The sequence below is a fragment of the Empidonax traillii genome, unplaced genomic scaffold, assembly GCF_003031625.1.
Source record: "Empidonax traillii isolate 1590-97213 ecotype Southwest subspecies unplaced genomic scaffold, ASM303162v1 scaffold601:size890739, whole genome shotgun sequence".
NCBI lineage: Eukaryota > Metazoa > Chordata > Aves > Passeriformes > Tyrannidae > Empidonax > Empidonax traillii.
In genome coordinates, this window is record NW_020955794.1 from 733,984 (window position 1) to 746,914 (window position 12,931).

General features: G+C 42.7%; 1 protein-coding gene across 2 annotated transcripts in view; it reads right to left on the reverse strand.

Moving 5' to 3' along the window:
- RASSF8 (Ras association domain family member 8) overlaps nt 1-12,931 on the reverse strand; it is a 48,985-nt gene that overhangs the window by 12,698 nt on the left and 23,356 nt on the right. For both annotated transcript variants that reach the window (XM_027898523.1, XM_027898522.1), the window contains exon 2: nt 6,004-6,200. In XM_027898523.1, coding sequence (XP_027754324.1) covers nt 6,004-6,106 — 103 coding nt within the window. In that variant the 5' untranslated portion in view covers nt 6,107-6,200. The remainder of the gene's footprint in view (nt 1-6,003; nt 6,201-12,931) is intronic.

Below are 12,931 nucleotides of genomic sequence, written 5' to 3' on the forward strand. Positions count from 1 at the left end.
AAAAAAAAGGGCACCGTGCCTTATCTTTCCCATCAGGCTACAAATGTTTATGCCGAGCAAGATCCATCTTTTCATTAAGTTGTCTCCCATGCTTCAAGAGCCAGGACCTACAGCAGCGAGTCAGTGCAAGCAGGTGAGTCACTGCCCTGGCCTCACAGGCTGAAGGATCCTGCCTTCTTTAACGAGGCAATGTAAAGAAAAACATACTTGTAACGTGGGTAAAAACTCCGAAGGACTCTTAATATGTGGAACACGTGGGTGAAAATGTTCTGCCTCACCAAAGGGACAAACAGCACCCGCTCCTGAATCCCTGACGGCACGGATAGAAAAAGTAATTGCTGGCAATTTTAATCAGCCCAGGGTGATCTGAACTCTCTATCTTTGATTTATGGAGCTGCTATTACATTCATTATGCCACACTTAACACCCATAGCGATTTTTTTAAAAAAATGCCACTCTGGCTACTTGAGAACTGATTAAATACCCAAGATTAGGAGCAAAAAAACCCTTCAAAATAGAGGTTAGAGTTTGTGTTACTCAGATTTCTTACTCATGCTGTATTTTGCACAGACATGTATGAATTCCACAGAAAATAAAGAATCAGAGGAGTCCAGTCCTAGGAAGAAATACCCACTGAGACATCCAGGCTCCACTGAAGGCCTGCTGAGTCCTCTGGGCAGAGCTGTGCTCCCAGTGTCTTTATCAGGACTGCAGCCTTACTTTATTACCATTATCCTGGCTCTCAAAAAAAAAGGGCATACAAGAGTTTATCACAACCTGACAACACAAAGCACTTGGAGTCACTTTGTACTTTGAACTGCCTTTTTCTCCGAGCACCCCCAGGTACCGCATTTATTTTAGACTCACATCCTAAACAGGAAAAACAACGTGGAGGAGCAGTTTGGCCAAGGCCAGACAACAGCAAAAGCACATCAGGCAGCCCAGGTTCCTGCTGCAGGCACCACCACTGCTGGAGAGATACCACACCACTGAAGGTGGGGACAAATCACCCCACCCAGCCACTGTGCCTCTCAGAGAGGTCACTGTCACCAGATTTCCTGAACCAGAAAGTTCATCCCAGCACACAGTTTTTTTGTGCTTATTATCCCTCCATGTTGCTATTTGAAGCAGCAGAGAATGAAATTTTGGGGTCAAAGACACTACAAGTTTTAAGCGATTCTTAGCAGTAAACTACATGATTAATTTAACATTAACATTTAACAATAAAAACCTTAGTTGGTACACAGTAAGAATGGCTCCCTTCTAATTCTTTTCAGAGCTAGTGCTGAGGTTCAATTTGCTCAGACTCTTTTTCCCCCTCTCTCAAAGTGTCTGACAGTCAGCTCTGGCACTTGCCTTAGCAGAAACTCTTTGGAAGAAGAGATGAATCACAGAATGGCTGGGGCTGGAAGGAATCTTAAAGACCATCTCATTCCAACCCCCTGCCATGGGCAGGGACACCTTCCACTGTCCCAGGTTGCTCCAAGCCCCGTCCAGCCTGGCCTTGGACACTTCCAGGGATCCAGGGGCAGCCACAGCTTCTCTGGGCAACCTGTGCCAGGGCCTCCCCACCCTCACATGGAAGAGTTTCTCCCTAATATCCAATCTAAACCTCCTCTCTGCTAGTTTGAAGCCATTCCCCATGTCCTGTCACTGCATTTACTTCTCGTAGAAGGAGTGGTGTGATCTTTCCAGACACAGCTCTGGCTGAGCCTTACGATGCTGTAACACACGTCTGAGACAGCACAGACAAATCTGTGCTTTATTTTCATAAACACACCCCATTTATCTTTCAGGAAAAATACTCAACTGCAATAAAAAAAAAAAAAAAAACAACCCAAAAACCAAACCCCTGACAGCTGCATTTGTTTAACTTTAAAAAGAGACAGCTGTACTTCTTGTTCAGTGAAGTGTTGCTCATATTCTCCAGCCAGAAAACCCCAAACCCCCAGCACTATTTAAAGCCAGTCTGCCATTTTAATTATTTGCCACAGAAAAATTATGGGGAGGGCAGGAAACAAAAGTGCACTTGGGTAAGAAATTCAAACTTCGTGTCTCTAAACTGAAATATTCTCTTTCTAGGAAAGAAACATGTCATTCTTACTACAAAAGATGCATTTTAGTCTCCAGGGGTAAAAGAAATCACAGTGAATGCAGTAAAGATCCTCATGGGGGATGGAACTGGGAGAAGAACACTTCTGAAGGAACAACAAGACAAGTGTATTTGTGACTCCAGTATTAGTCTCACGTTCCTTTGGAATGTTTTTGTTTTGTTTGGTTTTTTTTTGTTTGTTTGGTTTTTTTTGTTTGGTATTTGAATGGAAAACAACCATTAAAAGCCAATTTAAAAACCAAACCAAACCATCCACAGTTAAACTACATTTGCCTAAATCATCAGCTGAAAAGATATGCCCACTCTTTTAGGATCCCATCTGCTTTTCCCCTCAGCATTACAATGATTTTTGGAGAGGAGTCACCACACTTATACACACTCAATTAAGACCATATCCTACTTTCCATTCCCAAAGTGGTGAGGGCTTATTTTTAAAAGCCAAATTTTTGTAACTTGCAAGCAGCTTGAGTTGAAAAAAAAAAAAAAAAAAAAAAAAAAAAAAAAAAAAAAAAAAAAAAAAAAAAAAAAAAAAAAAAAAAAAAAAAAAAAAAAAAAAAAAAAAAAAAAAAAAAAAAAGCAGGCCTGGATAAAACTCATAAAAGGTAGTATCAAGTGTTCTTCAAGATCCCAGGGGGAGGTGATTTCATTCTCTGGAAACTTCTAACTGAATAGTTTTATGTCTGTCTTGAACAGAATTCCAGCGACCCACCCTCCAGCTCAGGCATTTCTAACTCCTCCTAAATCAAGAGACACAATCCATTTTAGCATCCAAAATTAGATCTAGTTTATACTATTCTGCCTCACATTCATTGAATTATATACATGTATTTTCAAAATAATCTTTGCTGAGATCACCAAAGGAGACAACTCTCCCTTCATTTTTATGCTTTAAAGAATGAGAGGGTTTTGAGGTTTAATTCAAATCCTTGAACTTCAATCCAAATGGAAATTAAAAAAACAAACAAACAAAACAACCCAAACCTCCCCAAAACTCTTACTTGGGGTAGAATCATGTCCTATTCTGCAGTGATCAACAGACAGGCAGCAGATGGACATCATAATGCAAGAATAGGTAACAAATATTATCCATCAGGAGAACAGCCCCAAAGAGAGACTTTTTCTCTGAAAGAGCACCAATTTGTAAGGAACAGGCCAAGGAGCATTAGCCAGGCAGAGGGCAGAGTTGGAAAGTACACATTTGGAGACCTTTTTTCTTGCTCTTATCACAGCAGGAGATCAGCAGACAGGGCCCTGCAGTTGATCAAGCGACAGCAAAAGGCGTTCCTTGCAATGCAAGAAATTCCATTTAAGGCCAACACAAGAGGGGTGAGTGGACACTGGAGCAGGTGGAGGAGTCTCCACACTTGGCCACATTTCAAAATCCAACTGCCCCCTGGTCCTGAGCAACCTGGTCTGGGGCTGACCCTGCTCTGAACAGCAGATGTTCAAAGGTGCCTTCTAACCACACTCCATCCTCCAAGATTAATTCTGATTTTGATTTTTGAAATACATGACAAAGCTTTACTTTTCATATCTCTAGAACAGAGGCAGCTTTATTTGCCCCACGAGAAGTTTCTTAACGGTGGATGTCTTAATCCAGGTACCTTTGGCTTGTGCTTCCTACAGTGGATATGGCTGTAAAATAAGTTAATTCTCAGATATTCCAGACACTGCACTTCAAAAAAGTGTCATACTTGTTGCAATTCACATTTCAGGCTCAGGTAAGGAGACTGCACTGTGGGTGGTATATTTTTTAAGTCAAGGGACCTGCTTAATAAACTGTAAGAGGCGATAAAACAAAAAGAGCATCTCAAAAACTTTGCAGACAGACCAACAGACAGACAAAACAACCCTGAGTCCGGCCAAGCTCTGCGACTGCTGAAGGAGCCAGACTGCAAAGTGGAAAATACAGTCGGAGCCAAGTGAGGAGGAAGCCAACTCAAGACTGGCTACTTTCCACCACCAAGTGTCAGGTGAGAGCTGGAGGGATAAATTTTAACAGATTCCCATTCAAATTCCAGCGACAATTACTCCTGGTAAGCCAAATCAGAGGAGCAGACATATGGTTGCTTCTGTGATGAATGGCCCTGACAGGAGGGTTGGGAAAGCCCCACCTGCCAAAGTGCAATTTAGGTGGCGTTCCACACTGTCCGAGCTGCCCCAGTGAGGGTGAAGTTGTAAGGGGTGCTTTCCAGAGAGGATATTTGCCCCAGGAAGGAATCTTCCAGAGGATTATCTTAATTTGGCTCTGCTTGCAACAGAAATTCATCTCCCCCTGGAACCAGAGTCGCCTGCCCCCAGATGAACTGGGGCTGACAAAACCTGCATGTTTCCAAGGCTCATGGAGTCCTTGGAAAAATTCAGGCTGATAACTGAGGATACAGGGAAAAAAAAAAACAAACAAACAAACCAAAGAGAAATTACACAGGAGAACATTAAATTACCGTCTAGAATTGGGAGTGTGACTTTTTTCGTGCTCTGGGAGGAGGCAAAGGAAACAAGGAGAAGAGATACTGAAAGCAAGGTAAAGAACTAAAGTATCACAACCACTTTATTATTTCTAAATATGCATCACTTAATCGTGACTAGGAAGTGATCGTGGCAGCATAATTGTGTCCCCAAAACCCTACAGGCAGACAATAAGATAAGAAAGCTGCTCAGGAATCAATTGACATTAAACAAAAAGCTGCAAGCAGCACCACCAGTGAAAGCACATTTAACAGTTAAATATCAAATGCAGGATTTGAGAGACAAACCGACTTTCTACTACTTTTAAATGAAGCTTTAAAAGTTATTTGATGCATACAGATAAATACATGCTGGCATTGTGTTCGATCCCCTTAGATCATAAAATAAAAAAGTGCCAGTCTTCTACTCCATTAGATGAAAGTAGATGGAAATTATGTCCAGAAATACAGATTTCAATAAATAACCATCACAATTTCAGAGAAACTGACTTCATGCTTACAGGTAGAATATCTTGTTGGCATTCATAAGCCTAAGTTATTTTTTATTAAAAATTTGTTATTTTAAAATTGGCTCAGACTGCTAATACAATTTGCAAAACTGCTGGCACACTGAAAAATGCAAGAGTTCGCCTTTAAATTATTAATTTAATTTTAGGTAAAACATAGGCTTTAATGCCTAAATTTAAATAGCATCTAAAGCCAATTATAACTTCTGAGCAAAGAATAAGAATCAGCATGGGAAATACCGAAGGGATGAAGCTGAGCCTTATTCAGATAAAGATATTTCAGATATAAGACCACACAAATTTTTTATCAGCTATTCCAAAGAGATGAGTACCGAAAATTAAACTGAGTAAGACAAGCTATGAAAAATTATGATGCTCTTAATCACTGAGAAAGATCTGACAAGGCTGAAAGATTTTATTTTTTTTTTCTTCTGAACTGCTCTGCAAATTGCTAACACTGTACAGACTTCCAAGTTACTCCTGCACACCACAATGAAAGGGCAGGAGGAGAATCTGAAGGATCTATTTGGCTGGCCTGTGCTATTCCCAGTATAACTAAGGATACTTAAAACGTGTATAATTTCAATGAACAGCACTGCTTTTATATTCTTTGGTACTCAAAACACTGACAGCTTAGCACTTTCTTTATCCAGACTGTATTTACAATAACAAACAGCAGCATATTATTATTATTGTTGTTATTGTTATTAAGAAAATAAATTTATACTGAATGAAAGTTTATAGATTTCAGAGTGTTTCCTTTCTTTTTCATCTCCCTCTGGCAGGTGAAAGACCAAAGGCTACAAGTTTATCTTGCACACTGTACTTTCACACTCAGTGCCCCCTCACCTCCTCCCATTTAATCTCCATTAAAAAAAAGGCTTCATCCCATTTCCCAGCCAGCAGAGCTACTCACCAATGGCCTGAGCAAGGGCTATTACAACCTCCTGGCATGTTGTGACCTCGGTGACCCCACACACGATTCTCTGGACTCCATCCACCCATACTTTGAGCTCCATGGTTCACCAGATCATCCAAGAGCCATGGATGAGCGTCAGTCAGGTCATCCTTGCAGCCGCAGTGGGGAGAAGGCAGCAGATTGTCCTGCAGCAGCTACGGGAGAGAAAAATCCTGGTGGTCACAGCAAGGCACTACCAGCTCTGAAAGTCAACAGTTTCAGCTTGTCACCTGTTTGGTGAGAGAAGCAACTCAGCCTCCTTTCTTTAAACACAACAGGAACCACACACACATCCATCCTCGCGTTTTGGGGAAGCGGTGGCTGGAAAGTGCCCGGTGGGAAAGGCCCTGGGGGTGCTGTGACAGCGGCTGGACATGAGCCTGGGTGTGCCCAGGGGGGCAAGAGGCCAATGGCCCCTGGCCTGGATCAGCAATGGTGTGGCAGCAGGACCAGGGCAGGGATTGTCCCCCTGTGCTGGGTACTGGTGAGGCCACACCTCAAATCCTGGGTCAAGTTTTGGGACCCTTCCTTCAGGAAGGACATTGAGGGGCTGGAGCTTGTACAGGGAAGAGCAACGGACCTGGGAAAGGGTCTGGAGAGTCAATCCTACGAGGAGCAGCTGAGGGAGTTGGGGGGGCTCATCCTGGAGAAAAAGAGGTTCAGGGGGGACCTTCTCATTCTCCACAACCCCCTGACAGGAGGTTGCTGCCAGGTGGGGGTCAGGCTCTGCTCCCAGGGAACAAAGGACAGGACAAGAGGAATTGGCCTCCAGCTGTGCCAGGGGAGGCTCAGGTTGGGCATCAGGAGGAATTTCTTCCCTGAAAGGGTGGTCAGGCATTGGAAGGGGCTGCCCAGGGAGGTCTGGAGTCCCCATTCCTGGAGGTGTCCAAGGAAGGGCTGGCCGTGCCACTCCGTGCTCTGGGCAGGGGAACAAGGTGGGGATTTGGCACAGGGTGGACTCCACGGTCCTGGAGGGCTTTTCCAACCTTAAGGATTCTGTGATCCCACACTTCAGCAATATCTACCTGTTGTGTAGACACACCAGTTACATTCATTATAGTTTGTTTCCAGAAATGTTAAAAGTTTCTATGAAAAGAGCACCCAGAGAAATAGCACTAAATAAACAACTCCAGAGCAAACTCGTAGCAGTTTCCTGTAACAAGTGCCTCTCTTCCTTTTTTTATGCTGCCTGGATGTCTCAAGGGACTGGTTTGAGATGCTTTCAGTGTTTGTTCAATAATACCTAGCAGGTGGTGGTGTACCAAAACAAGGGGGAAACACTTTTAATTGCAGCCATCCATGAGAGCCCAACTTTTGTCTCCCTACACAAACAGCTGCAGGTTCCTATTCCCAACAAACCTGTGCATTTAGCTTCAAACCCCAGAAAGGAAGGCGAGGAAAACAAGGAGATGCAGCAGGGAAAGTGTTGTAGAGGTGGTTTAACCCCTGCCAGCACTGCGCTGGTTCTGCCGGGAAACAGATAAATAAATAAATAAACAAATCTGTTAATTATATGCTAATATAATAAATAAACCTGTTATTCCAAGTTTCTCCATAGGCACTGCAATGCCTAAGAACATGCAAGCAAGCCATACCACACCTCATCTACTCAGTTTTCAATTTTTTTGAGGTAAAAGTTCCAAGAAGAATTATTGTCTTAAAAATGTAAAGCCTTTCCCCAAAGCCGAAACAAAAACCAAGCCACCAATAATGATTATTCTTTAAAAAAAAAAATCAAAAGAACCAAACAAAACTAAACCAGAAACCCCAAATAACCACCCACCAACAAAAGGAAACACAAACAAAAACAAATAAAGAAAACCTAATCAGACAGCTGGGTTATCTAAGCAGATGGAGAAAAACAAATAAACCATGATAATACGATAAAAGAAGCTCATCTATTCAGGTAATCCCATATGGATAAAGTGATAATTCTTCCAAAATATTGCCTGTAGTTTTAAGTACCAGGAAAAGGGATAACACAGGGATAAAGTGACAGATATCTGAAAATTATCAGGAGGATTAGTGAAGACAGGCAGGGTAGGGTTACACACAGAACATGGAATCTGATGATGCCGATGGATTTAACAGAACTGCACGTGGAGGCAGAAATGGTGCAGGGAAAACTCAGTCCAGCACATCTCTTCGTGTGTATCCTGCCCAAAAATACCAGTCCAGAATTAAATGTACATAAACTTATGTGGAAATAAAGTAAAACCAGATTTCAAACACGCTCCTACATTTAATAAAAAAAAATCGATGGCTTTGAAGAATGCCAAGTGGGAAGAGAAACAGCCTTTTGATTCGCGAGTAGGCACCCGAAAACCCAAAGAGGTTTTGATAAATTATTTTCCCGCATAAAATTACATCAGATACAGAAACATTTCAATAAGGTAATACCATTTTAATGTATTAACAAACTAAGCAGAAAAAAAGTCTTTTACCAGCCAGTAACACAACAGTGACTGACAAAACACCTCATGGGCCCCCCATCAGCGACCTCCCCTGTTTATTCCTGGACCGGTTGTCTTCCCAAATGAGCAGACCTCACATTCCAAGCCCAGCCACAAGGAACTTCGTTAATTAACTTAATACCTAGCTGAGGGTTGAACAGTTCAGAGTTCCTGGCACAGGCCAAGCCACCTCTCCCTGTGACAGCGCACACGTCAGCAAAGCACCCGACAGCTCTAATTGTTTCTCTGCCTGTCAACACCCAAAGTATTATCTCCATTTAGCAAGCCAGCAAGTGCATTTTTTCCCCTCCCAGTCAGCACACGATGTATAATGTCTTGTGTTCAGTGCTGATCAGGTTTGGTCATCTGTTTTCCTACCATCCATCTTTAGAAAAAGAACGGACTGAAGAGGGGCATCATGTAATAATGGAGCATTTGCTGACACTTCCAAGTTTGAAAGAAACGTTCACCAAAGCTGCAAATGATCCTAACAAAGTCTTTTTGAAACAGTTCTGGCTCAGGGGAAACATTCCCTGTCCATTTCTTGCAGGAAAAAATAGTTTTAGTAGACTAAATAGGGGTGAAGAACCAATAAAAGCCTGTGGTAAAAAAACACACAGGGCTGAATTAAAGAGTGTGTGAATAAAAGGACGGCCCAGGGAGGTGGTGGAGTCACCATCCCAGAAGGTGTTTAAGGAAAGACTGGACTCAGTGCTCTGGTCCAGCTGACATGGTGGTGTCTGGTCAAAGGCTGGACTCTGATCTTGGAGGTCTTTTCCAACCTCAGTGACTCTGTGGTTCTTTTTGGGACCTGTCACTGGGAACACACACACACACACATCCAAAGTGGAAGATCTATGTGCTGAAATCACCTTATAACTTCTAAGCAAAGTTCACCTAAAACAGGTTAAAAAAAAAAAAAAATCTAGGATTGTTTTGGTTTCTAGGACTATCCATTAGAAGTTTACAGAGAGGTCTGAAAACCAAAAATCTTTCTGGCAGTGTGCCTATCTCTGCTTCCCAATTATAGCTCTGCAACATCATCTTATCAGCATTTGGTTTTCCTTCATATGTATTCAGTTCTTTACTTGCTGACAGTTAACTCACATATCAGTAATAGCTTATTTGTCTTCCCACTGAGGGCCACCCTGACAGCCCCAAATATATTTTTTGACCTGAAGTCTCTGTCCAGAATGCACATGGAGGCAAAATAATCCTTACCTCCAACACTGTACAAATTCCTTTCTGAAGCCAGTGGAAGGGGCTGGAGGAAAAACCTCACTTGAGGTTTCTCCATCCCATAAAGTTCAAACCCAGTTCATTTTATGCACAACTTCTTATTTTAGCAGCGACTGGGAATAGGAATGCAAAAGCAATTTACTGAGAGGCGCACACAAGCCAAAGCACGCCTCTGATCACAGCTTTTCCCCAGCCTGTCAGCCATCAGCTCCAGAGTGACACGCAGTTCTGTCTAGAACCAAGCACTGGAAATCTGGCATCCCCCAGCTACTTCTTCCCCCTTTTTTTTTTTTTTCCACTACCTTGCCTGAAGCCTCCTCAATTACCATGCATTAAGCATTTTCCCTAAATTCCCCTTTCATCCTAATTGGCTGATGGTATCTTACTCTTTCAGATAGCTGTTCAGTTTTCAAGTGTCAAGAAAATCCAACACACATACATACACACACAAATACAAATATATATATATATGCTATTTGGCTGCCTCTCCACAGCTAGTTTACAAAATACAGAAAAAGCTGAAGCTCCACAGAAGACTAAGTGTTGTATTTAAGAGACAAATATTCCAAGCAGATGTTTGCATAACGCCTTCTCACAAGCATTAAGTCACGAGAAACCCTGAGAGCCAAAATTAGGATGCTGCTTCCACCCCATTTCTAGGTTCACACCACCTGAAAGCACCACACACCTTAAATCAGAGCTAAAAATCCTGCTCCAGAATTCCAACCAGCCACTTCAGTAACTTTCTGTAGCCCCAACAAATGGCCAGCACGTCGTGTAGTTACACTTGAAAGTCAGGGTGCTTTCATTTGTAATTAGCTGTAACCAAACATCACCTGGAGTCTGCCATTTACCCTTTGTTTTTCACTCTCTGTGCACTATGGCCAAGTTGTGCTCCTTGTTTTCTCCCTGTTGTGACACGAGGTAGGGCCCTGGACAAACAGGCAGCTTGTTCCACCCAGGCTGGGAGCCATTCATGAATAAGAATAGCCAGGCCGTGCTAGTAAGGCTGGGTTAGAAAATACCAAACAAACAAGTACAAATAAGCCAGCCCAGCTTATAACCCAGAAAGAGCTTATAACCATCCATCAGAGCATGAGAGTGCCCTCCCCGTGAACAGGAACACATTTGGCAGGTTTTCCCCACCAGAAGAATGCTGCAACTACAGAACTGGCTGCTGGAAACCAGCTCGCTAGCATTTTCCAAAAAGCCTCCTCCCTTAAGAGTGAGGAAGAAGAAATATCCTACAAGACACGCAGCTTCCCATCAGCAAATGGGCAAAGATCTTCCACTGCAGGTTCAAGTCAAAAAAAAAATCAACTGAAAGTCTTCTGCACACAGAATTTTATCAGAAAGGAACAGGGGGTGGGTTTGAAATCAGCTAAAACTTTCTTTGAAAAGCAAGTGTTTACACAGAGGTAGCATCCAAATATTTTTTTTTTTTGTGGGACTAACACCCGTGGAGTGTTATTGTTTTGCTGTTCCAGAAGAACCCTCTGAGATAACGAGCACTGCTTAAAAACAAACAAACCAGAGGTCCCACAACCACGAAGATGACAGCGTTGAGAACGAGCCTGAGAGAGAGACTTTTAAGACCAAGGAATTTTCCCCCATGAGACTGGCCAAAAGATGGTCTAACACGTGTCTGTGTGAAACAGGCCAAAATCCAGGTGCCACAAGTGACACCCAAGCACACACAACCTGTGAAAGGACAGGACAGCATCAGTACAGAAGGCTGTTTCTAGCAACTGTGGCTACAAGAAATTGTACCTCTGGATAACCCAAAATCCCCCACAAGTCCCAAAATCGCAGTTTCCCAGACAAATTACGAGTTGACTTCCATCCAAGAACCCTCAACCGCCTCGAACAGGAACTCCTGCTTGCTTGGCAGTTTCTCCCAGTAAAACACAGCTAACAATCTGGTGGGAAAAAATGAGGGAAAGAAACATTGTTTTGAAGCAGGGGATGCTACAAGTGATATTTTGCATAATTACAGAACATCCCCGACCTCTCCTTGAGCTCCAAATCTCTCCTTGGGCTGCAATCTTTACAGCACAGAAAAAAACCCGAATTGTCAGTCTCTCTTCTCTTTGTACTGGTGAGAACTATTCAGAAAGAATTAGCTTGTTTTCTTTTGGAGGCTCGGGAGTGATAAGAGGAGGTGAAGCTTTCATCCAGGCTTCTTGTCATCCCTTTCAAAGATACATTTTGTTAATGGCAACCATCCAGTTACCAGTTGAAATAATTCTTCCACCTTGAAAATCGCATTTTTATCTTCGGTGTTTCAATTTTCAGAACGATCTCTGACTTCAGATGTCTTTAGGACATCTTCCTCCTTCACATGATCACAGATTGTGTCTAAAATTCACGTGCCTTCGTAGAAAACCAAGTTCCAACCCTCTGTCACGAACGCCTGTGGATGGCTGGAGTGCTACTGCTCCCAAAACCTCTCACTGTCTGTGAGTTTTGGAGCCTCGAGGCTTGACCCAGCTCTGCTCCAAAACATTCTTCAAATCCCCACAAAAGGTTGGAAAGCAAAACAAGCCAGCAGGTGAGCCAAGGAAACAGATGGCTTATTTAAGTTCCTTTGTATTTGGTCACTGCTGAGAACATAACCTTGCATTTTTAACAGTAAATTTCACACTCTCTCACTTGAATTAATTCAACAGGAACAACAACTCCGAAATTAACACTCTCCTTTCCCTAAGTTTAGATATAAAAAGCATCTGAACCCCACACAGAGCTGAGGTACAAAAAACCCAAGGGCATTTTGGAAATGCTGATGGCGCTCAAGTCTTTGCTTCTACCTAACTAGATCTCAGTCTGAGAGTTTCCAGAGCAGAAGTTTAAAAGTTGAGAGAGTGTTATATTTAGGATATGTACCAGTAAATCAAAACAATATCTAATGCAGGGCTTCTTTCAGCACTTGAGACAGGATTTACTGTGATACAAGTCTGAATTCGATTCAAGCAGGCTTAATCGCTAAACCCCAACCCTGAATCTATTTCAGGATAAGGACTGAAGTATCGCCTGCAGGTGGTTTTACATGAAACACTGCTTTCCCTCACTCTGTACTCCAGCTTCTAACAAACAAAACTGTCAGCATGAAACAATCCTGTCAGAGACGCTGGAGTGAACAGACCCATCCCAGAAAGCCTCACTGCACATCACTGATCTAGAAAGGGCTGGATCAC